This window comes from Nyctibius grandis, chromosome 4 (genome assembly GCF_013368605.1).
Source record: "Nyctibius grandis isolate bNycGra1 chromosome 4, bNycGra1.pri, whole genome shotgun sequence".
NCBI lineage: Eukaryota > Metazoa > Chordata > Aves > Nyctibiiformes > Nyctibiidae > Nyctibius > Nyctibius grandis.
Window position 1 is genome coordinate 50,035,051 of NC_090661.1, and position 23,692 is coordinate 50,058,742.

General features: G+C 39.1%; 1 protein-coding gene across 3 annotated transcripts in view; it reads left to right on the forward strand.

The window, feature by feature from the left end:
* TSHR (thyroid stimulating hormone receptor) overlaps positions 1 to 23,692 on the forward strand; it is a 76,831-nt gene that overhangs the window by 34,288 nt on the left and 18,851 nt on the right. For 2 of the 3 annotated variants that reach the window (XM_068399109.1, XM_068399110.1), the window contains 4 exons: positions 14,080 to 14,154; positions 15,385 to 15,459; positions 18,977 to 19,054; positions 20,054 to 20,122. In XM_068399109.1, coding sequence (XP_068255210.1) covers positions 14,080 to 14,154; positions 15,385 to 15,459; positions 18,977 to 19,054; positions 20,054 to 20,122 — 297 coding nt within the window. Of the gene's footprint in view, positions 1 to 4,665; positions 4,741 to 14,079; positions 14,155 to 15,384; positions 15,460 to 18,976; positions 19,055 to 20,053; positions 20,123 to 23,692 lie in introns of all 3 variants that reach the window. The other variant, XM_068399108.1, reaches the window with a different exon arrangement.

A 23,692-nucleotide genomic window follows, 5' to 3' on the forward strand; every position in this document is an offset into this window, starting at 1 on the left:
TAACCTACCTAAAATCATGCCCTGATGTGGTAGCATTACACTCTCTCTCTCCTGATGTGCAATGCCTTCTGGGTTACCACATTTCTCTTCGTCTTGTTAATTTGAAAAAGACTATGAAGAATAGACAGCCGTTTAAATTTTAATAGTGTCAATGCCCTTCTGCATTTTTCTTATAGCATTACTACTACTACAAATCATGAACTCCCAATTTCTTGATATAAACTTTGGGTTAAGGAACCGGTACTTGTGTTTTAACCACAGCTCTTATGTGTATGTCTTGGCCTCTAATGTACCACATGTCTCATTTCCCTCTCCCAGCCCATAATTTCCATCAGCAATGAAAATTACCAGATCATTCCTTGCTTTGTAAACTCATCTAGAAAATGTTCTGAAGTTTCAATAGTGTGATAGAGACTGTATTTACTGTTACAAATATAGCACTTCCTTTTGCTATACAGTTTCTACTATATAATTTCCACAAATAAACCCTTTTTTCCTCTGTACTGAATAGAAAAATTAGTTGTCCTCTTTATAAACCTTGTTTAAACAAAAATTTTAGAGCTACTATTTCTCTTAAATGAATGCATATCCAGGTACTCTTGACAGCCAGAAGTAGAGATTGTTTCCTTGTGCTGCTTTGCCACTGGCATGAAACAAGAAGCTTTTCAATGACATGCTCAAGTACAAAGCTAATTCCTGTCAGAAACACATCAGTGTACTGAAAAAGAAGGTTTTATATGGTATTCAGATGCAAGAGAAAATTGTGTTTTACATCCTTAAAGCTGCAAATGCATTAAATCTTGGTAGAAGGGCTTTGCCTGGTATTTCCTACTGACTTAGGACAGTTGAACATTCAGTATTTTTAAGGTCAAGGATAATGAACCTTTTTCCTGGGCTTAGGATGATGCTTTGTGGTCACATTCATAAATATCTCACAGACACCTGCCGTGTAGCTCCCTGAGCAGTTTTCTTCACAGCTTCTCCACGCAAAGTAGCATCCCCCCATTGCACAGTGCTCTCTGCCAGCAGCCCCGTGCAGAGCACAACATTTCCCCTGTGCACTGTTTTCCTCTGTGCAACGCAGTGCCTATTCACGCCCCGTGCACACTGCTGTCCCACAGCCAGTGCCACCACACGGCTCCCCGCACGTAGAGTGCATCTGCACCGCATTGCTCCCACACCTCCCGTGCTCCCCGGTGCCAGCCCATACAGCACAGCCCCAGCTCAGGGCTTCGATTGTCTTAGCTGCTTCTGGTTGTTCTCTCGTGAAGCACCCCACACGTCACCGAGCTGCCCTCCATCAGCAGCAGAGGAGAACAGGGGCAGCTGGTGGCAGCAACACAGCAACACAAGGGATGCTGAGGCTGGAAAAAAGCAAAGAAAGGTGGAGAGAGGGAGAAGGAAGAAAATAAGGGCAGGGAGAGGGCCTTGTGGCTACAGCCACGTGCCGATCTGCTTTAAATCCTGTGTTCTCAGGCTCTTACTGAATGGGCAATGGTGATTAAAGTGTTCTCTGCAAACAGACTTTCTCTGAAGCTGTGCATTTGGTGTTTACGCTGTGACTGTATTCACAATGGGTGTTTAAGGCATTTTGAAATCCTGCAAATTAAACACAGCTGGTAGGGAGAGGAGGTGCTGAATTGTAACATGCTTCAAAATGGGAATTTAAACACATTTTCCCTCTTCTTCTAATGCAGCTCCTTCCAGTTCTGATTGCTATGATTTTTATTTCTTACATTTAACATGTTGTTAATCTGGCTAATGTTCATTAGCCAGAGTCCCAAAGTTTTTGGAAGCACTCTGAACACTTGGAAGTAAATGCTTATGCACCATTAATACATGTTTCTGTTGACATTCCTGTCTCAGAGGAGATTTTGAAAGTGTTTGTGTGGTTTTTGGGTGTTTATCTAGATGACACTAAAACAAATAAAACTACTTGTTTCTCTGTCATCAGTGAGGATGTGGTTAATTAATATAACAAATACATCTGCTCATGAAGCACAAGAGTGGAGGTCAACATGCAAAGAAAATAAGCTGTTTCCTTCCCACTTTCAGTCCCACAGCTGAAGATAATAAAACTGTAACTCAATCAGCTCCAAACCAGGCAGTAGAGTAAAAATGTGACATGCAGTGTGGTGGAAAGAGACATAGTGGCTGTTGGGGTGAGGGAGGGGAGGAGGAGTCCCCCGTTGCCACTCTTCCGCCTCCTCCATAATGTGAAAGAAAAGCACTTGCCTGCCTGTGTAAGGTGATCCATTTTGATCACGGGGCACACAAAAAAGTACTCTCTAATTACTAGCCCCACCATGAGGATCCAATGTTTGTTCATGATCTGTTTTTAATTTCATTTTCTGCCAAGCTGATTATTTATATATAGCTGTTTACTATATAGAACAACACTTTTTGTAATGTGTCATTGATATAACCTGTCTTTTGGTATGTATGTTAAAATGTAGGCTCTGTTACAATGGAGTACTTAATTTCCTTTTAAGACTGAAACTCCAGTTTCCTGGGCAATAGACATTTCTTGCTTACAGGAAAACAAAATTAAAGCATCTTACATAAACAACTAACTCTGCAATACTCAGTCACAGAGGTACAGACTGGAAATAATTGATTTTGTTCCTCTTATATTATCTTCCTTCCTTTGGAAGAGGCAAATTGCTTTTTAAAAGCAGTATTACCGTAGAAAGAGAATCTGTTAGTCATCCAATCTCCACTAGTTACTTTTCTGTGATCTTTTCAAATGCTGTTGAATACATCTCCAAAGTGACACATAAAAAGTAAATCTCATGTTAGAAGAGTTAAAATTAGTTCAGGTAATATGCTTTTTAGCTCCAATCTGGAGAGGACATAAATTCCCTTAGGAACAGTTAGGTGGTATTAGTCATCTGCTGGTTGTTAGAGCATGCACTTGTCACAAAGTAGACTTTCCAATTTTTTAAAACACTTTAAATATTTTTAATATCCATTGAAAGAAATAAAGATTTATCTTCTTTAGAACTTCCACAAAAATAGAAATCTGATCCATAATTGACTGTATTAAAAAGCCCTCCTGGGTTAAATGATTATATTTTAATTTGCTATTTACTATTATTACTCTTAATATTGTCATTGGAAAAATGGAAAAGAATGTTAAAAAACTCGGGTTTTTTTTTAAGGAACACAACCCAATTTAGAACTGATGTAAAATACCAGTTGGATATTTTTTAAGTATGATTCTAGGTCTTTGCAGGTCTACTGATTAAAAATGAGGAAAGGCATATGATACAGCCCCTTTATTATTACATTTTATTTGATTTTGACATCTAAAATTGATGTCTAAGAATCTTCTAGTCAATTTAATTTTGTGTATTTAAAATAATTATCAAGTTGTTCAGGGTATGTGTACCATGCAAAATATTAAAAAATGAGTCCAGTAACTTTGATCAAGAGATCAAAAGATAGCACTTAAATATTTTAATAATAATAATACATATAAAGAATATACAAGGCATTACAATTGTTTTAAAAGATCTATAGATTAGAAATATTATATAAAATATTATTAGAAAAGTAATAAAGTACAGGAATACATCTTTTAAATGCTGTTCTAGCATTAATAAATTTTAAAACTAAGAGATATTTGAAAGACAGAAATCAGATAATTTAAACCCAAATAGTAATAAGTCAGTTACTCTGAAAATCTAGTTAGTTGTATTGCAACTTTTTTTTTGACGGGTGGTAGAGCACTGGAACAGGTTGCCCAGGGAGGTTGTGGAGTCTCCTTCTCTGGAGATATTCAAAACCCTCCTGGACACAACCCTGTCCAATATGCTCTAGGGGAAGCTGCTTTGGCAGGGTGTTGGCCTAGATGATCTCCAGAGGTCCCTTCCAACCCTAACCATCCTGTGATTCTGTAACTTTATTCACATTTCAAAGACTTTAACAGTAGTTCCAGTATTAACTTCCTCCTAATGATAGTGGAGAGACTGTAGAGCTATTTTCTCATCACAGTCAGTAGATCACTAGCAGTACAAATGCGACCCAGTCTAAACTGTGTGCAAATAAATATTTCTTAAGCTTGCTGTCTGATTTTGCTTCTGAGCCACACTACTCCTTACATCCTGTACAGCATTCACTCTATGGCTCCAGTTTCTCTCTAAATTCATGTTAGAGCACACTTTTTTTCCTCAACAATATCAAAGCATTGGTTGCCCTGATGATCTGTTTCTCTCTAGAGAAATTGCGACAGTTGTTGCAGTGATGGCCCAAGGACCATCTTTGTTTCTTTCCTTCCTTTTTAATTCGTCAATATAGAGAAATATGCCAATTTACCTGAGGGCTAGATCCCCTTAGAGAACTCCAAGGTGTATCTTAAGTGGGGAAAACAGGAAGAAATATGATTTTGAAATGTGAAAGATGGATGTTTGCTTTTGGTGCTTAATAGCACTGTTGTGGGTTTTTGGTTTAAATGTATTCTGCAGTATAGTGTGCATCTCAGGCATCAGTCCAAATCCAGATCCTGTTAAAAGTTCCTCCCTCAGACACTATCCATGTGTCTGGCAGTGTCATGGCAGTTGGATGAGAAAAAGAATGAGACGAAAAATAAAGTGTCATGATGGGCACTAGCCATGGCTTGCCAAGGTCTGAGACTTGTTTCTTTTTCTGTTTGCTGGTGTTTAGCTACATCTCCATAGATGAAACACTTCAGAGTCTGGAGGCCCATTCCTTCAACAGTTTAAGTAAAGTCACTCATATGTAAGTACTGTAATTAAATAAATGAAAACAGTGATAAAATAAATTTGGGGATGTGTGGAAATAATATACATGTTGATGTTTGAGTTGTCATTCTTGTCTGCTTTGTAGCTAAATATGCCTTTTCTCATTTCCTTTCTCCGTAACGTGGAGTCAGTCTCTTCTTCGACTTGTGCTTTCTTTCCCTGTATCTTTTTGGTTCCCTTGTTCTTCTGTATCCTCCCATAGAAGTGTAAGAAAGTGTAGTGAAAAATATCTGGGACTACATTATGAGCTTGATGGCAAGTTGAAATAAACTGGCAACTAAGAATTACTTCTATCAAATTACTGAAGGTAAGTGTAAAACAGTAATATAAGCACCAGAAATAAAATCAGAAGGGCCAAAGCACAGAGCAAAATGGCATTAGCTGGAGACATGAAGAATAATAAGTAAGCATTCTGAAAGTGCACTAGTAAAATGAAGAGTGTTTATCTGGTTATTAAATAGAATGGGAATGTTATGGAAAAAGGCTTCTGGGAACTGTTTTTATACCTTTTTGTTCTGACCAGGCACTAGGGCAGTTACAAAAGTGGCAGGATACCTGCATCCAGGGAGTGCCTGTCATTCAGCAGTACCCTGTCAAAATGAGAAGGTAATGTGTTGAATAGAGCTTCATAGGATCCATCCTGCATCTGGTACTCTTCCATGCTTCCATTAATGATCCAAATGAGGGAATGGAAAGTGTGCCAGTGTTGTAAAGCTTAGATGAGTTGCAGTTTGGCATATTTCAGTGAAGATTTGTGTTTGTAGAGGTTCCATGAGTAAGCACTGTCGGTCATCACAGATCCAGAAAACATTGTCAGACAGGAGAGACTTTTGTGTCCAGAAGGAAAACATGCCAGAGGCAGATATGTCTTTTAAGGTTGTTGCAAGCCATTTTCCACACCATATAACCCATTTTCCACACTGATGTTTGACAAGCAAAAGTAATAATAGCCTTAAATTAGATTAGGCAATGTTAGAATCTAGGAAATGTTTCCATATGGCTGGCATAAGTAAACACTAGAATTGTTTTCCTGGGGAGACTGTCCCTATCACTGGAGGCCTTTAAGGCTGTGTAATCAGAAACTCCATAGGTCTATTTAATCTTCAATCAGGGAAAGAGATTGAACTAGATGATCTCTTAACACTGCTCTATTTTCTATATTTTTTTTCCTTTTACTTTACACAATGTGAAACAGAAAGGCTAATAAAAATAAAGGAGATCATATCATTGCTGTTACTGTAGATAGAGAGCAGCTAATGCTGGAAAGCGGAAGTGCCTCCCCTAAGAGCACCTGACAGGTAGAGCTAGATGTAGAGTCCAGGATCCTGAGACCTAGTTCAGTCCAATAACATGCTCCTGTAATATTCCTGAAAGGAAGGCTTTGGTGTGATAACAGTACTTATCGTTGGTTATAATGCCGCTCCATCTTCTGTAGATGGTTTTTCCAGGCCTGTTGTCTTCACGTTCTCTCTTCTTCTTTCACAGTTGTTGTGTCTTTAGGATTTCTTGTTTAACATAAATGAACATTTAATGAAACATTTACTGGCAGCACATTTTATAAGCAATTAATAAAGCATTTGGCACTATGCACTACAAATTCATCATGTGGTACTTGTTTTGTCATTCACCTTACTAGAAGCTAAAGATAAAATGCTCTTGGGCCATTGCATTTCATTGCAGGATTCTTCCATGCGATATGCACTGTAGTATCTTGTCTGGTTTAAATTATATGGATATAAAGGCTTCTTGGGGACGGCTTGATGAAAAAGAAGCTAGCTGGCTAGATAGCTGTTTTCTATTGTTTCTATTTATCCAAGTGGAGAACACACTAGAAAAATCTCCCTCAGGATCTTAATTCACAACACAAAACTGATCTCCTTCAAAGGGTAATGTAATGTAAGCCTTTGAATGTAAAGAACCCTTCCACAAAATGTGCACTTTTAAATGTGTGACTAGGCACTCATTCTTGTCATATGCTCTGTAGCACTGCCTCATTTGCATTACTTTCTACTACCTAAAGGGTTGGCGAAGAATATGAGTAGAAGCCTCTTCTCTTGTCCTCTTCCAGTCTCTAACCACCCCCAATGCACATTTATATTCCCGCCTGGGAGGACAGCCAGTGCCCCGTGCCATAAGCTTGCCTCTGTCACGGCTCCCCTGAAGTCAAGCCGGAGCACACCAGCAAGGTCCAAAATCTCCGCGTTATCACACCCATGCCAGATCCCAGGCCTGGATGTGCTGTCCATGACTGGGAAGCTGCATATCCGAGCAGCAGTCAGCAGAGCTTATGGGCATCTACACTCAGGTCACCTACGGCACAGGCTGCAGGGAGGGCACGGTGGGGAGGAGGTTTCCTGATCTGCTATACAAAGGTTATGGTAATGTGGGACCCTTATATTTCTCACAAGGCACTACCAAAAAAGAAACTGTATACAGACATACAAGATATACTTTTTCTTTTCTGCGCAAGAGCCAAAAATACTACCCAGGACAAGACAGCAGAACTCTACTCACAAAAGCTATAGGCAAACCCCAAACCTTTGCAAATAGCCCACAAAGAAGGGCTACCTCTACCACTCAAAAGCACTTATCAGGTTTTTAAAATCTGTTTGGAAGTAAGGCACGTGTATTATTTAATCAGGGACTATCCAGGCATCTTGCAAATTAGGCAGTTGCATATAATCTGTAAAAGAAAGCAATTTATAAATTTGACTATATTTCTGAATTGCTTCCATAACTCCTCTGATTTGTTAACACTTAGCATTGTTGGATTTGATTTACTTTCTAAAGAACAAGACTATTCAGGGATAAATGTATATGTTGTGCTATGCATTTTTTTTAATGTTCTCCATTTGCATAGTATTTTCAAAGTATTATTGCTAAAATAATACCAGGTAAAGATTATCATAGGGTATTTTAAAGGAGGTTGAAGTTACTCTAACAGTTTTGAAAAGTCATTTCACAGAGTTTCATTTTCTCAGGTTGTTTTTCATGGACATTTCATGAAGTGCAGTTTTAGGTAAATAATCTTTTTACCCTAATTTAAACTTATACACACAGTTTCATTTTAAAAACATTTGTTTTTAAACATAAGAACTTCTGAGGAGAAAATTTAGTGTTTGTGGAAGGGAGGAACTAATTGCTTTGGCTTGAGTCGTGTCGTGTGAATAGGCATCCTGTGTTCGTCATCATCCCTGTCTGCCAAGCCTGTTAGTGTGCTTCAGCTTTGATCTTCAACACTCCATTTTCTTGATCCTTATTCACTTCATGTGTCTCTGTCCTGACTTTCTGTTCCTTCCAGACGTCAGCTCTCTTTAAGCATAGGTCATATTTTTATGAACCTATGCCTGTCAAGTGCTGAGCAACTTCTGCAAACTAAAGATACTGATCACCTGCTGTATTTTAATGGTGGCAAAATTAATGGCAAAATTTTGGCAAAATTAATGGCAAAATTCCCACTCTATGAAGATGAAAATCAGGGCCACAACTTTGTGGGGTTTTTTTCCCCCAATTGTGTTAAATTGGTCTCACAATGGTTTCTTGTTCATTCTTTTTGTCTTTACCTTTCTTAAGTATGTCTGTGAGACAAATTTAACATGTTTACAAATTCAGAACTGTCTCTCCCATACAATGGCATAAGTATTTTTTTTTCGTAGAGATAGTTGTGAAAGTGTTGTCTGATTAGCAGTCAATGTCTCTGTGTAGTTGTCTTACTAGCAGAGCTGCAGCTTGGTAGCATTACACTAAATAAAATGCTTTTGTAATTAGGTCATTGTTTCTCAGGAAAACATTCCTGTGGAAGGAACCCCAGAAAAATTTACTCTTTTGTTTCACCTTCTCTGTGTCTCTGCTTACTCTCCTCTGATCTCTCCCTGCTCCCTTCTTGTCCTCACTCCAAATGCTCTCTCCTCTTTCTTACACAACCATGTGAAAAGCCCTCTCAGCATTTGGGAAGAGGGCCAAGGGTTATGGTTCAAGTGGCTTGCCTTTGTACATGCGGCGTCATTTGGAGAGCTGGTGAGGGACCGCTCTCCATCTCTGCAGTGACCTGTGGTGAGCTGGAGCCAAGGGCTAGGGCAGCTTTGCCAGCCTCCGGGCCAGGGCTGCACTTCTCTTCTTGGGTAGCTCGGGGAGCCAGGCCATGGGATATGGCACCACAGAAAGGAGAGATGATTTGATGGAAATACCTGAGAAGCAACTGCAGACGGAGACTGAAGAGATTTGGGGCAACTGTTGCATACCTGCAGTGAATTTCAGGGCACTGGGACAAGTGCTATGCAGAAAAATCTTGTTAAAAGACACAGTCTGGAGGTAGGGAATAGACTGTTGGAGGCCTGAGACAGTTTTCTGGTGCTAGCAGTGCAAAGGCTTGACAGGTGTATGCAGATGAAATAAGATGGATAGCTTGGCTCTAGGGGGAGAATAAAATGTGGAAGTATATATACAAGTGAGAGAAGCTAAGGAAGCTATAGGCAAAGTAGGTCTAAGAAGGTAGAGATGGGTCCCAAGGTATTACAAGTTAAAAAAAGGGCTGATTTAAAGCATTTCAGAACTGCTGACCTGGATATTCTTAGTCTTTGTAGGTATCTCACCATAACGTGATTATATTGAGACTCTATGGCCAGATTTGCAATTTTGGGATTCTGCTCTTGAATAAACTCAAGGATGTGTCAATATTGATTGCAAAACAGGTATGAAAGACAGGTCTGGTAAATGAAATTTAGAAGCCACTTAAATATGTAAATGTGCTTTTTTAATGTTACTAAATTCATATAGGATATTAAGTAGCTTATTAACCTTTCTAGAAGTTATCTGGCGAACTTGCCTCATTAATTAATTCATTTAATATTTGAATAGTTCTTATTATTAGTTTCATTTTTAGATTTGGATTTGGAACTAAATATATCTTTGTCACTGAATATAAGTTCATGGTTATTTGTAAGTCTTGACATGGGACTTTATATTATCAAACGACTTCCCTCTCCAGCTTTCCTCTAGGCCCTCTTCAGGTACTGGAAGGCTGCTAGAAGGTCTCCCTGGAGCCTTCTCTTCTCCAGGCTGAACAGCCCCAGCTCTCTCAGACTGTCTTCATAGGAGAGGTTCTCCAGCCCTCTGATCATCTTTGTGGCCCTCCTCTGGACTCACTCGAACAGCTCCATGTCCTTCTTATGTTGGGGACCCTAGAGCTGGATGCAGTACTCCAGGTGGGGTCTCGCGAGAGCGGAGTAGAGGGGCAGAATCACCTCCCTCGACCTGCTGGTCATGCTTCTTTTGAAGCCCTGTATCCTGGGCTGCAAGCGCTCATTGCCAACTCGTGTTGAGCTTCTCATCAACCACCACCCCCAAGTCCTTCTCCTCAGGGCTGCTCTCAATCCATTCTCCACCCAGACTATATTTGTGCTTGGGATTTCCCTAACCCATGTACAGGACCTTGCACTTGGCCTAGTTGAACTTCATGTGGTTTGCACAGACTCAGCTCTCAAGCCTGTCAAGGTCCCTCTGGATGGCATCCCTTCCCTCCAGCGTGTTGACTGCACCACGGAGTTTGGTGTTGTCGGCAAACTTGTTGAGGGTACACTCAATCCCACTGTCCATGTCGCCGACAAAGATGTTGAACAGGACCGGTCCCAATACATACCCCTGAGGAACACCACTCGTCACTGGTGTTCACTTGGACATTGAGCCGTTGATCGCAACTCTTTGACTGCGACCATCCAGCCAATTCTTTATCCACCGAGTGGTCCATCCATCAAGTCCATGTCTCTCCAATTGAGAGACAAGGATGTCGTGTGGGACAGTGTCAAATGCTTTGCACAAGTCCAGGTAGATGTCATCAGGCGCTCTTCCCTTATCTACCAAAACTGTAACCCTGTCATAGAAAGCCACCAAATTTGTCAGGCACAATTTGCCCTTCGTGAAGCCATGTTGTCTGTTACCAATCACCTACTTGTTTTCCATGTGCCTTAGCACAGTTTCCAGGAAGATCTGCTCCATGATCTTGACGGGCACAGAGGTGAGATTGATTGGCATGTAGTCCCCGGGTCTTCCTTTTTTTCCCTTTTTGAAAAATGGGGGTTATAGTTTCCCTTTTCCAGTCATTGGGAACTTCACCGGACTGCCACGACTTCTCAAAACTGAGGGATAGTGGTTTAGCAACTTCATCCACCAGTCCCCTCAGGACCTGCAGATGCACCTCATCAGGTCGAATAGTTCTGATGAGATCAGAACTATTCAAATATCTTTTCTCCTTATGAGCTTAACTTCAATATTGATGGAGCTATCGATATCCTTTATATTAACTCCAATATTAATGGAGCTATAGATATCCTTTAAATCAGTGATTCTAGGGGAGGATTCCTTACAGTACTCTGAGATACATGATGTTTGAGTGTGCAAAACAAGGACAGCAGCACAGTGCATGAATGGAACTGAATTTAGAGGTCTTTCTTTTTTTCATGCATATGAAATGAGAGGCCACACATTCAGCCAGTCAAGTGCAAGAGGCATGTTTGATTGGACTAGAAGTAGGGAAAACTGGATTTTTCTCCTGTTTTTTTTTCCTAAGCATAGCATTCACTTTAGTCTAATTGCCTTTTACCTTTTTATACCTCTCTCATCCTCTTTCTCATCTGTTTTGAGTAGACACTTCTAAGCAACTGGCTGTCTGCTATTGATTTCTGTAGTGCCTACCACAATGGGCCCTTTTCTTCCTTTTGGGCTTTAAGAAACCTCTGTAATACAAAGTGTAGGATGAAATGCAAACATAAATACAGTATACATTAAAGCATAGTTCTTTCCTAATCCCAGCATTACCAATTCAAGGAAATCGAACAGCAGGGACATAAACCTTTCCCCAGTGTTCAGTCGAATCATATTGATTTCTTCACTCACATTCTTTAAGCTTTTCTCTGATTACTGTGCCAACTGTCTCATCTGGCAGTTTTATATCTTTTATTCCCAGATTAATTAATTTTTCATTTGCCTTTGTTAAACAGCACATGCCCTCTCATGGCCCAGTTACTTAATCAATCAAAATCTGATTGAATCTGATTGCATTATTTTGTGCTTCCAATTTATTACCATCTGCAGATTTTGAATTCTTACTTTCAGTACCCTCATCCAATTCATTTATGCAGAATACTATGAATAGCAACAAGCCAAAACCTGATGACTCTATGGTACTCCAATGCATTATCCATTGCCAGGCTGAAGGCTGATCTGAAGACTGTCTTTCCCTGGAATACGTTTGGTCCACAACAAAGGAATACGTAGACAGGAAGCTCACGAGTCCAGAATTTTAAATGTAATCAGTGATGGAAAAAACATGTCAGTTAAAGTTTATGGAGCAAGTTCCACTGTTGGGAGTGTGATAGCTACATAACCAATAAAATAATTTGAGAGAAGCAAGAGACTGACATTTCTTTTAAAAGATTTCTTTTAACTACAGAAACTGTATTGTTCAAAGTAGCTAACAGACATGAAGAATATTTGAATAGAGCACTAATAGCAGTAGTATAGCTATTAATTACATCAGTTTAACACGCAAGTAAAGGGTAAATCGTTGTCTCCCTGCAATGTTGGAATAAACAGAGTAAAAACTGAAGACTTGAAAGGTGGAGCAGAACTGTTTTGTCAGTACAACAGTATATAGAGAGGCTGAAGTCTTGGTACCTCTATCTACATAATGATTTATCTACTGTCTTATGTCTTTTTTCCCACTTTTATTTCTCAGACAACTTGGATGGGTTAATTTTATCCTGTAAAAATTATTCCAGTGGCAGAGGTATCCTTAAAACCCAACTTCTTGATACTTACATTGTGTAGGTTACTTGGCACTGTTAGGGCATAGTAAATTAAATACTACTGGTTTCTGCTCATTGAGTCTTTACCCAGTAGCGCCACTTCTTGGACTGACTTAAGACCAGAACATCACCCACACAACCTGCACCACCATGTCATCTATATCAGTTGTCATCAACAAATTTCTCTCTATAAGTAGCAAGAAGTGCTTCCCTCAGCCCACTGCTCCACAGCTAATCTCGGAAGGAAGACTGGCACTGTTCTTTCTGTATGGTTTCTATATTAGGAAAGGCTGAGGGTTGTTCCAGCAGACTTGTACGACTATTGTCCAGAGCTGGTTTAAGGTAAAGAAATAGAAGCAAACATGCAAAAAGGACTATCCCCTTCTGGAGACAGTAAAGAGGCCAGGAAAGGAAAAGTGTGCATGTGATGGGCGTGGGTATGGGTGGTTTTTTTTCACAGAAGACAAAAATTTGGTAAATCTACTGAGTCTAGACAGGGAATGTTGGCACAGTTTGATTGGTGCAGCCACATTGCTGACTGTTGTTGTGAATAGAAAAGAAATAAATCTGCTGGAAAAAAGAGGAATGAGAAAGATTGAGGAAAATTGCATTAAGGGCAGAGACAAACATTTCAGAAAAATGGGGAAGAGTCATGATGCCAGGCAATGATCATGATAGCTGGAGGAGCAGCAGCCGCACCCACACACCTACAGAAAGCACCCAGCATGGCCATAGCCATGAGCAGTGTCAGGCTAGTCCTTCAACATGTGCAGTCTAAAAAGCCATCTGCAGACCAAGCTGTCACCTGGGTAGAAGTATTTAAAGACATAACTGTAGACAGAAGATGTAAGGAATGAAGTCTATGTTACATTTTGCATCAGTATAAAGCAAAGAGAGACACTATACTGCTGGACATGGCTACAGAGTGAATAGTGTGTCCATTTCAAGTCTCAGAATGGAGTTAATTTAAGTGACCTGAGCCATCTTTTGGATCCACTGATAAGTTCTGTAAAAGAGACAGGAAAAATAATACAAAATACTGTTAGAGACATGAAGGAAGTAACCAGAAAAGTAGGCCATAAAATTATAAGCCAAACAGGTTGTTGTAAATTGATAGGATTATTATACAGCAATACTGAAAGTTTTGCTTAGCTGTTCTTTTTATTCAACTTTGCAGACACAAAACTTTCACCATGTTCAAAGTAATAGCCATTACCACAGCCTATTGCTTTGATTTTAGGACCGTGCAGACAAAGGATCCATAATCAAATCTCAGGTGCTTCTTCCCCCCTTGCTTAAACTAGCCAGTCTCCAGGACCACATCTATCCAGATGACAGTTCATCATTGGAAGATTGGTCAGAATGCAGAGTGGCCTTGAGCTAGTGCTGGCCAGCACAAAAGCTCATTGAAGGAATTAGCTCCCTGAAATTTCATTTTAACATTGCTGATTTCTGTTATGATAAATAATTAAATATTAATGATCAATGTGGTAATGTTCCTCCCTTTTTTACAGTGAAATTCGAAATCTTAGAAACTTGGATTACATAGATCCAGATGCCTTTAAGAACCTCCCACTTTTGAAGTACCTGTAAGTATTTAGCACCTGTAACAAGTTGGCTCTCAAGCCTCACAGATGACTCTTTACACTCTAGCAGTTTTGTTTCTTTGCATTTCATTTTGGAACTGATTGCAATGGTTTTCCCTGTTGCTTTATTTTAATGACAGAAAGCCAGATAGGGTAGGGGTTGGAACTTTGACTACTTTTGCAAGAAAGGAAAACATGTTCACAAATTCATTAGTAATTTTGCCATTCTTCTTACCCATTATATGTCTGGAGTACACTAATGTTTCCTTGGCAAAATTCCACAGCTAGCTTTCTTCTTATGGTAAGTGGTGTCTTACTATAGTTTTGTAGTGAATAGTGGGAAGAAGGGACACAATAGAAATATGCACATATTTCATATTTACTAGATATTTACACAGGGTTTTAAAGCATACCTGTCAGCTAAATGTGACAAACCCATCTATAGACACCTGATTTCATATGACCTCTATGGCAGAAAGAAATCCAGAAGAATTCTCTGTATTCCCATGAAGTTTCTGAAGAGCAGCACAGAGTAACCAAACAATGAAATTCTAAAATGATAGCAGAGGAAAGGAAGATGAGAAAGAGCGTAACTCTCTGATTTTGAGTAATGTTTGGAATACTCTAGAAAGGGCTGTGTGTGTGTTTGGTGGGGGTAGTGGCGAGGAGGTAAGATTTTTCCATTTTTTTCCTATAGATCTGAAAGCAGTAAAAAGAAAGTAGTCAAAACAATTTCATTTCAGGATAATAGTTTTAAAAATTGTGAATTATATTTTCTTAAGTTATTTTTACTCTACAGGAGCTCAGAAATAAGGGGCATTAACTGTATTCACATTCGAAGACAGTTTCCCTTTTCGGAGGTATTTGAACAGCTCTTAGTCTCAATGAAAGAGAGAGAATTTGGGGTCCAGACTATTGTCTGAAGCAGCCTTAATCTCTCAAGCAAATCCAGGGTTATATACTTTCTTTCTCCCTATCCACCTCACAGGCTACTTCCCTCTGCAGATTGCTTAGCTGTGTTCCCATTCTTTAGATTCTATAATTTATTATAAGTCTGGTATTTTGATTTTTTTTAATTGTTCTTGCATCCTTCTGTTTTGGACTGTTGATTATAACTGAATTGATTGACCATAGGATGAAATAACCGTCCTACACTGTTGAATACTTTAAATACATTGTTTGTTGTTCGGTGATCCAGTACATGTAATTCTTTCTGTTTCTTCTCACTTTCAGTGGTATTTTTAATACTGGACTCAAAGCATTTCCAGACCTCACCAAAATCTACTCGTCTGATGTGAACTTTTTACTGTAAGTATCTGTCCTCACAGCTGGTTAGAATACTGCCATCCTCAGATCCCAAGAAAACCTATAGTGAAGGTTTCTGTTTCAGAGAAAAGTAACAATTAAATCTGACAAAGCACTTTTCCTCAAGCTATATTTCAATAACCATTAGTACCAAATCCGGAAAATGCCAGGTCACCTGGCACTATACATTTGACCTGGATGAGAGACATGGACACACAGTGCATTTTTCTTGAGTTAGCCAAAGCACAAGATACAGAACTTCTACAGGCCTTTTCCTTTTACTTTTTGTAATGGCTGTGCAATACCTGAATTAGTCTGAAGGCAGAATAGTGTGACAAACAGGACCTGAGCTGACATACAGCCTGCTAACATGAAGTCATCCTGTCAAAATTCTTCTAATAAATTTGTGCTGGCATGGTGAGCTGATATTGCAAATTTTCTGATACTGCTCTTCATTGAGCTCCTGTATTAGTGAATCATAACCTCCAATAGCTATCTGCCTTCTTTCATCTGATCCCACCCTAGGCACAGAAGACTCAAGAGCAGGAGAATGGGACAATCTTGAGAGCAATTGTTTATCATTACACCTTTAAAAACCTCAGTGTTGGCTGAGCTCACATTTTTAGGAAGATTTTGGTGAAGACTTATTTTTACCCAAAACATGTTACTTCATACAATTAATGTTTTAATGAAGAAAACAGCAAATGAGCTTAAAAAGCAAATCACCAAAGCTGAGCAATAAAGTAGAGCTTTTGTCACTAGACCAGGAGCACCTTGGTTTCATGACAGCCTTAGTAGTGAGATCAGCTCAGGCTGGCACAGCGTGTCTTTAAAAAAGAAGACTACCCATCTCCCTTCTGTCACTCACCCTTTTTTCATAGTAGTTGGATAAGATGCATGCTCTCTTTTAGATTGACAGCATAAGCTTCTATGAACACATACTTTGCCTAAACCTCCTTAGCCCAACCTTACTTGTAAAGTCACATTTCAAGCACAAGTTTATTGTCCCACTGAAGGACCAAAGCACCAGGACTGACAATTGCCTACTTTTAAGCTAGACTTCCTAGATGGAGCCATCTCTCTAATTAAAGTCCTCAACTGGAAAGAATTTTCCTACAAGCAAGCTTTGCTAATTTAGGTGGGTTTGTTCACATGAGGCACTCCTACATAAAACTAAGACCTTCTTCCTTTCTCACACCTTAAAACCCATTTACATTAACTGGTTTAAAGACATCCCCTTTTTTTTTAATATGACTTGAAGCAAATTGCAGAACAATTTCTTGTAGAAAGAAAGAATGGGAACACAAATGAAGGCAGGGGGGTCTCCCACTACTATCATTAAAGGTATTTCAGAAACAAAGAGTTCTGCTGTAAAAACACCCAGGTGTTTCTCGGTATTCAGAAAGCAAAGATGACATCCATCTTTGTGCCCTAACCTGCAATTTAAGTACAAATTCTGGGTTGTAATTAAGCCAAAGGGGAAAAGCAGCTCAGATGAAGTCTTTCAGGCTGACACAAGATGAAAGTATCTTGGTCACTACTTAGTCCTAGAGAGGAGTTAGCAATCTTATATTGCGTCAGTCTTCAGCTTGAAGAAGCTTGACTGCTGGATGGACTAGGTAAAAGGCTATTAAAAATGAAAAGTATATGCTAGAAGGTGACTTGCAAAGACACGATTGAAGGTCTACCCCAGGCATTGTTTCAGTGCTGCTGAGGGGTGCTCTTAATCAAGAATGGCCAGTTCCCCACTGCATTCATGGCCTGCCATTGGCAAGATGAACCTCAGAGCAATGTAGAAATGCTGGCTGTTTTGCTAAAGAGTCTAGACCTGTAGTGAGCAATGAGATCTTCCCTTCCAAGGATCTTCTGACACTAGAGGTAAGCCTTGTGCTATCTCACGCTCCATAACCTGGAGCTGCTACATTTGCCTTGGCTGCAGGCCTCCAAGACTGAAACCTGAGTCAGCCAGAGCTCTGAGTGGGATACACCTACATCTTAAGAGCTATTAGGGAGTTCCTCAAAGACAAAAAGGTCTTTAGCTTAGATTAAGCTCTACTAGATTGTAAATGAACAATTGTAAACTACACTTACTAAGTAGAGAGAACCAAGAATTAAACAGGCTAGATGAAACAGAAGCAGTTTATACAACCATCTGTGTCCTTGCTTCCAACGAACTCAGTGACTTTGTAAGTGGCAGATAGCAAAACATTATTTTACTTCTACCTTGAAAATTTTTGATAAAGATCACTAACAAAAAATAAACATGGATCTTACATGCTAAAGACTTTTTTAAAGAGTGGACCTGCACTTTCAAGGGAGGTATTTCTAAACACTGCTATTCAATGAAAGATGGCCTTTTTGTTTCTTTCATCAAGAAAAAGAATCTGCTCTTGAAGAATAATAGGTTTCTAAATGATGAATAAGGTATAGCTGGGGAAAAAGCATTTGTTATATCACTATTGGCCTTTGGGGTCAAGCAACTTACAAGTAAACATTTGTTTAGAAAAGTGAACCAATCTGAAAAATGTCAAACCAAAATAATTTGTGGTGGAAACCACCTATAGGTGAAAACTACTTGGAATGAAAGTGGTTGTAGTACAGTTCAGTGTTAGCACATACGTGTGCACATATATAGCATAGAAAAGGAATGGAATTGTTCCTGTCACATGGGCACTTGTTAGGACTTCTTGGCCCATGGACGTTATAGTCTGGCCTTACTAGACTGCATCTAATCCACAACCTGAGGAAAAGAAAAATTTGCAGAATATTTTGATTTCCAGACTCTAATATGATTTGGGAAAAAGCAGGAAAAGGGCAATCAGACATTTCGCTCTGCCCTTTGTTTCTACCAGCTTTTTCCTTTCTCTTTTCTCCAGTTTAGTCATAGTACATCTCTTTAGTGTTTCTTTGTCCCTTTTGTCACAAGAAAGTTTTGGTCTGAAGACACATAGTATTTATTAAGATGCAGAGTGGGAGTAAAAAAGCATTTAAGAAATGACAGATAGTGAAACACTCATTTGGACAAGAGTTGAGAAGAATCGGTAGGTTAGATCACATAATAAGTTATTTTACTTGTGCTAGATGCAGTTCTGTAAAGTGAAATGCCTCTGTCCTGAATAACGTATTAGCTGATGTCTTATCTGAGCTTAGCTAGAGAGCAGGATCTCAGCTCTCAAGTCATTTGGGCTGCATCAGTTGACACTGCAGCATTATTTACTTTACTAATTCTCTGGCTTACGAGACAAGGGATCTGTCTGTGCTGTCAACCACTATAATCACACAGGCTGGTGCACCTCACCAGGAGTATAAAACCCATCTACTTCACAAGTTCACTTCCTCGATGCTGGAACATGCTCAATTCTTAATAATCCCACATGTAACTTCTGGCCTTAGATATAACTAAACAAGTTATTCTACACTTTTATGTATTATCAAGGCGGAGAAAAATTAATAATAAAACTGTTCTGGAGAAGTTCTGTTGGGCAGGTGTTTGATTGTTATGTTTTGTCTCCTTTTTCAGCGAAATTGCAGATAACCCTTTCATTACTTCAGTGCCTGCCAATGCTTTCCATGGGCTTTGTAATGAATCTCTAACTCTGTAAGTTGTTCCAGTTTAAGTCACAAGGCAACTACCTTGCCTTGCTCTCTCAAGCATATGGTAAAATGTTAAAAAAAAAGTATCCCTGTCCTACTCTCTAGTAGTTTGTAGCAGAGAAACACCATAGATGGGTAGTGTCCATAATCTAGTTTGTATAAATCCTTTACTTTGACAGTGATTTAAATCAGGCGTGCTGCTTGTCTTTAAACTAGCTCGACCAAAGTGGTTTTGCTTTTGTATGACCCTAATGCCAGTGAATGGTTATACTGGAGAAATCAAAGGGAGAAGTTTGCAGAGTTCTCCTCCTGTAAAGCTACAGCATGGTTAGAACTGTGTCTAACTTTTTTGCAACCTTAGTGGCACATAGCATGAAAACTAACAGGTGGCAAATGTCAGAAGAGTCATATTTGAAGGAAAATTGTTAAATAAAATTCAGTTATGCAAGTCTTACTCAATGTGAGCCATAAGAAAGGGCTGAGGGGAGTGAAAATGGCTGTAATGAGTTATGACCTGAACTAGGGGGAAGAGCACTAGAATGTGAAAGAATGAATTCTAAAGAAATTCTAAAAAAAGTCCTTTTGCTCTAAGGGAGCAAAAGAATATTCGAAAAATTCAGGCAGACCTGATAGTAAAATCATACCTATTTTGCTAGCTATTGGTTCCTTTAGCCTTCCTTAATCAGTCCTAGCAGAATTTTGTTTCCTTGTTTTTAGTTTGAGAGTGGGAAAGTTATAGCAAAGTGGTTTAGCCTAGTTCTATCTTTGCTGTAAAAAGAAGTAAAAGATGGCACACCAGCCACATGGTATTCTTGATTCAGCTACGCTCAGGAATGCTGCTGGGCATTTGTTTGACCTTGCACTATAATTGCAGCTTCTTCAAGAGATTAAAATTAACCCATCCATAAATGTGCTGTTTCCAAAAAAAAATGATACATAAGATGTTAGGTATTCAGGTATTGAAGCAACCCAAAATACACTAATTTTTTTTTTTGGCTTGCAGCAAACTCTACAATAATGGTTTTACCAGCATCCAAGGCCATGCTTTTAATGGAACAAATCTGGATGCTATGTAAGTAGCAGATCATTCTCTTCTTTAAGAAAAAAAAGAAGTTATATAATAAATACTCTATGCTTGTTGGAACATCGCAAATACACATCTTATTCTAATTATTTTTAAGGAGCAAAGAAAGGATAGTAATTTCAGCCAGCAATAAAAATATGGGCACTTAATGTCTTTTGCAGTGTGCTTTCATTTGGTATCTGTATTTATAGGTCAGAAATAAAAACACGGCAGGTAATTCCAACGTGAATTTTGTTCTGGTTTGAAGCTACAGTAAAATTTCTTTTGATCAGTAACATTTCTAAGACAATTTGGAAGATAATTATGCTGTTTTACTTACAAGACAGTTTATTTTAGTAAGTGTGGCACTGATAATGGTAGAAATCTCCTGTCTTCAAAAAAAAGAGTGGTGTAAGGTGTTGGAAGCAATTCAGAGGAACCAGTCACTGGTACTAGAAATGAGAGACAGGCATCTCAAAAGCATGAAGCAACCATTTCAGCTTTCCCTTCACCTTCTTATTGTAGTTTCTGGAAAACTAATACTTAGTAAGTGAATATCCTTTTTACATCATACCCAAAATCATCTGCCTCAATCATTAACACAGCACAAATCTCCATTCCAGAGGCTCCATTCACTTTGGCAGAGCTTACCCTGGTCTTACAGAGGCTTGACTGAAGAGTCTGGCTGGCAATCTCATGAGTAAAGAGATATCTTCATCATGAGCTCTTAAATTAACCAGAGAGGCATGAGGATAGATATGATTATTGTCAGTACTTTATTTTAAATTGGGCTTGAATTCTATCAGAATTCAATGAGCATCCTTCACATGGTCTTAATCTTTCCAAACTGCATTTTTTTCCTTAAAAGCTAGCTAGACTTCTTAAAACTTTGAAAAGCTTTGAGTTAAACTGAAGATCTGGGATAGGTCTTATTTTATTCACATTAGTTCAGTTACTTTGAACTTTCATATGAGAAAGAAAGTTTTTCATGATGACATAGTGTTTGTATTAGTGCCCACAGAAATTGCAAGATGTAACATACGGCAAAATAAATCCAGTGTCTTGACTGAATCCCTCTAAGCTGTATATGCAATACTTAAAACCTTTCTAAGCCTTAGCCAATATATGAACTGTACTGGCTCTTTGGTTTCTTACATTTTGATGAAACACAGGTTGGAGATGATTTTGTAGGAATTTTTCTTTTTGCTTTTCTGATAGTGTGCAAGTGCTGTTGCTTCTGGCCTCTTTGGAATTTTCCTTATTATTAAAGAATCAAGTGAAAATGTAGTTTTAGAAGATCTGGAGTCCTAAACATCTGCTTTGTTGAGCTGCGTGGAAGTACAGAAGCAGAAAACATATACTAGGTTCTCCTTTAAGGCGTCGAGGGTAGAGGGCCTTACACAGAGATCTGGATAGACTAGATAGCCGGACAATCACCAACCATATGAAATCTAACAAGAGCAAGTGCCAGATTCTGCACCTGGGACAGGGTAATTCTGGTTACACATACAAACTGGAGGATGAGAGGCTGGAGAGCAGCCCCGTGGAAAAAGATTTGGGGGTTTGGGTTGATGGCAAGTTGAATATGAGTCAACAGTGTGCCCTGGCAGACAAAAGGGCCAACCATGTCCTGGGGTGCATCAAGCACAGCACAGCTAGCCAGTTGAGGGAGGTGATTGTCCTACTCTGCACCGCACTAGTGCAGCCCCACCTCGAGTACTGTGTGCAGCTTTGGTCACCTCAATGTAAGAAGGACATCAAACTATTAAAGTGTGTCCAGAGGAGGGTGACCAAGATGGTGAAAGGTCTCAAGGGCAAGACTTATGTGGAGCGGCTGAGGTCACTTGATTTGTTCAGCTTGGAGAAGAGAAGGCTGAGGGGTGACCTCATGGCAGTCTACAACTTCCTCAAGGCGGGCAGCGGAGGGGGAGGTGCTGATCTCCTCTCTCTGATGACCAGTGATAAGACATGAGGAAATGGAATGAAGCTGCATCAGGGGAAGTTCAGACTGGATGTTAGGAGAAAGTTCTTCACTGAGACGGTGGCAGTCACTGGAACAGGCTCTCCAGTGAAGTGGTCATGGCACCAAGCCTGTCAGAGTTCAGGTAGGAGCATCTGGACGACGCTCTTAGTCATATGGTTTAGTTTTAGGTAGTCCTGTGAGAAACAGGGAGTTGGACTCGATGATCCTTATGGGATCCTTCCAGCCTGAGATATTTGATGATTCTATGATTCTACGTGAATCTTTCCAGAGACTGGCTGTGATGCACTAGTTAAGAAAATTAAAAAAAAAAAAAACAAACAAAAGAACTAAAACCAGGCTTACTTTCACAGCTTTACCTACCAGCAGTAAAAACAGTTTCTTACAACAAACAGTATTCTCCTAATTAAATCATATGACATTTACTTGGAGCAAAGCACTACTCCAGATTTACAAGGAAAACTAGGGAGCTGAATGTCAGTGGTAAAGCCTTTATCTGTTTGATAAACTACATTGAAATTTCTAAACTAATTTTCTGAAGTAGTTTGGTTACCATATGCCAAGATAAGGTATAATTTTGCTAAGTGCAAGCTTGGAGATTTGTTGTTTCTAGCAGCAGCATTAAGTTAATGCAAAAGGCAAATATTTCACTTTCTGTATTCTGACATTTCTAATTTGAACTCCTGTTTACCTACCACTATACAGTGAAGAAAGTACCTGTTTTCCTCTGGGTCTGATCCAAGGTCCTTTGGACTTGATGAAACTAGGAGCAAAAAGAAGCTAAGAGAAAAAGAGTGAGGGAAAGAAATTTTAATGGGTTTTGAATGATGACCTCAAGGAGGAAAACAAATAAAAAAAGGAAAACAACTGAAAATAATTCATTTTTAACAAATCATTCAAAGACTCCATGTTCCATCCATACATCAGAAGACATTTTGGGAATCTCAGAGGCTACCTTCTACCATGCAATGTGCCTTTCTACTACTCCTGCAGTATTAAAAGACATATGTAATTTAAGGAGGTCAAACCAATCAATGCAGATATAGGTGTGGAACCGTGCATAAATGGTTTCCATTATCATACTGAATAATGGTATTACCTAATAAATCTTCTCATTCAACAAGGATCTGTGTTTTATAGCAAACCACAATATCACTGTATATGTTTTATAAAGGCAGGGAAGTAAAGAACCAGGAATGAAGGGCCAAATGACACTTTAGCTGAACAGCATTCATCTGAAACTTGAATCCCTTGTTCTAACACACCATTAAGCTCCATGAACTGCATCACTCCTGCAGACTTCTGCAAAGTGGTGCTCCTGCACCAATGTTTGTTTCTGTAAGGAAATTGGTGAAGAAAGATTTTTTAAAACATATACCCAGGGAATGGCAAAATATATTTGTGATGAGCTTTTATAGAGCCGTCTAAATTACTGAAATGGAAAGTGTGCAATCTCAAAATCTAATTATAAAAATAAACTCCAAAAGAATATATTTATTTTGGTATACACTCTCAGGGATCACCTATAATGCTTGGCTTAGCTCAGAGTTAAGATAAACAATGGTGTAGAAAAACCACGATGAATCCTTAATACTGCT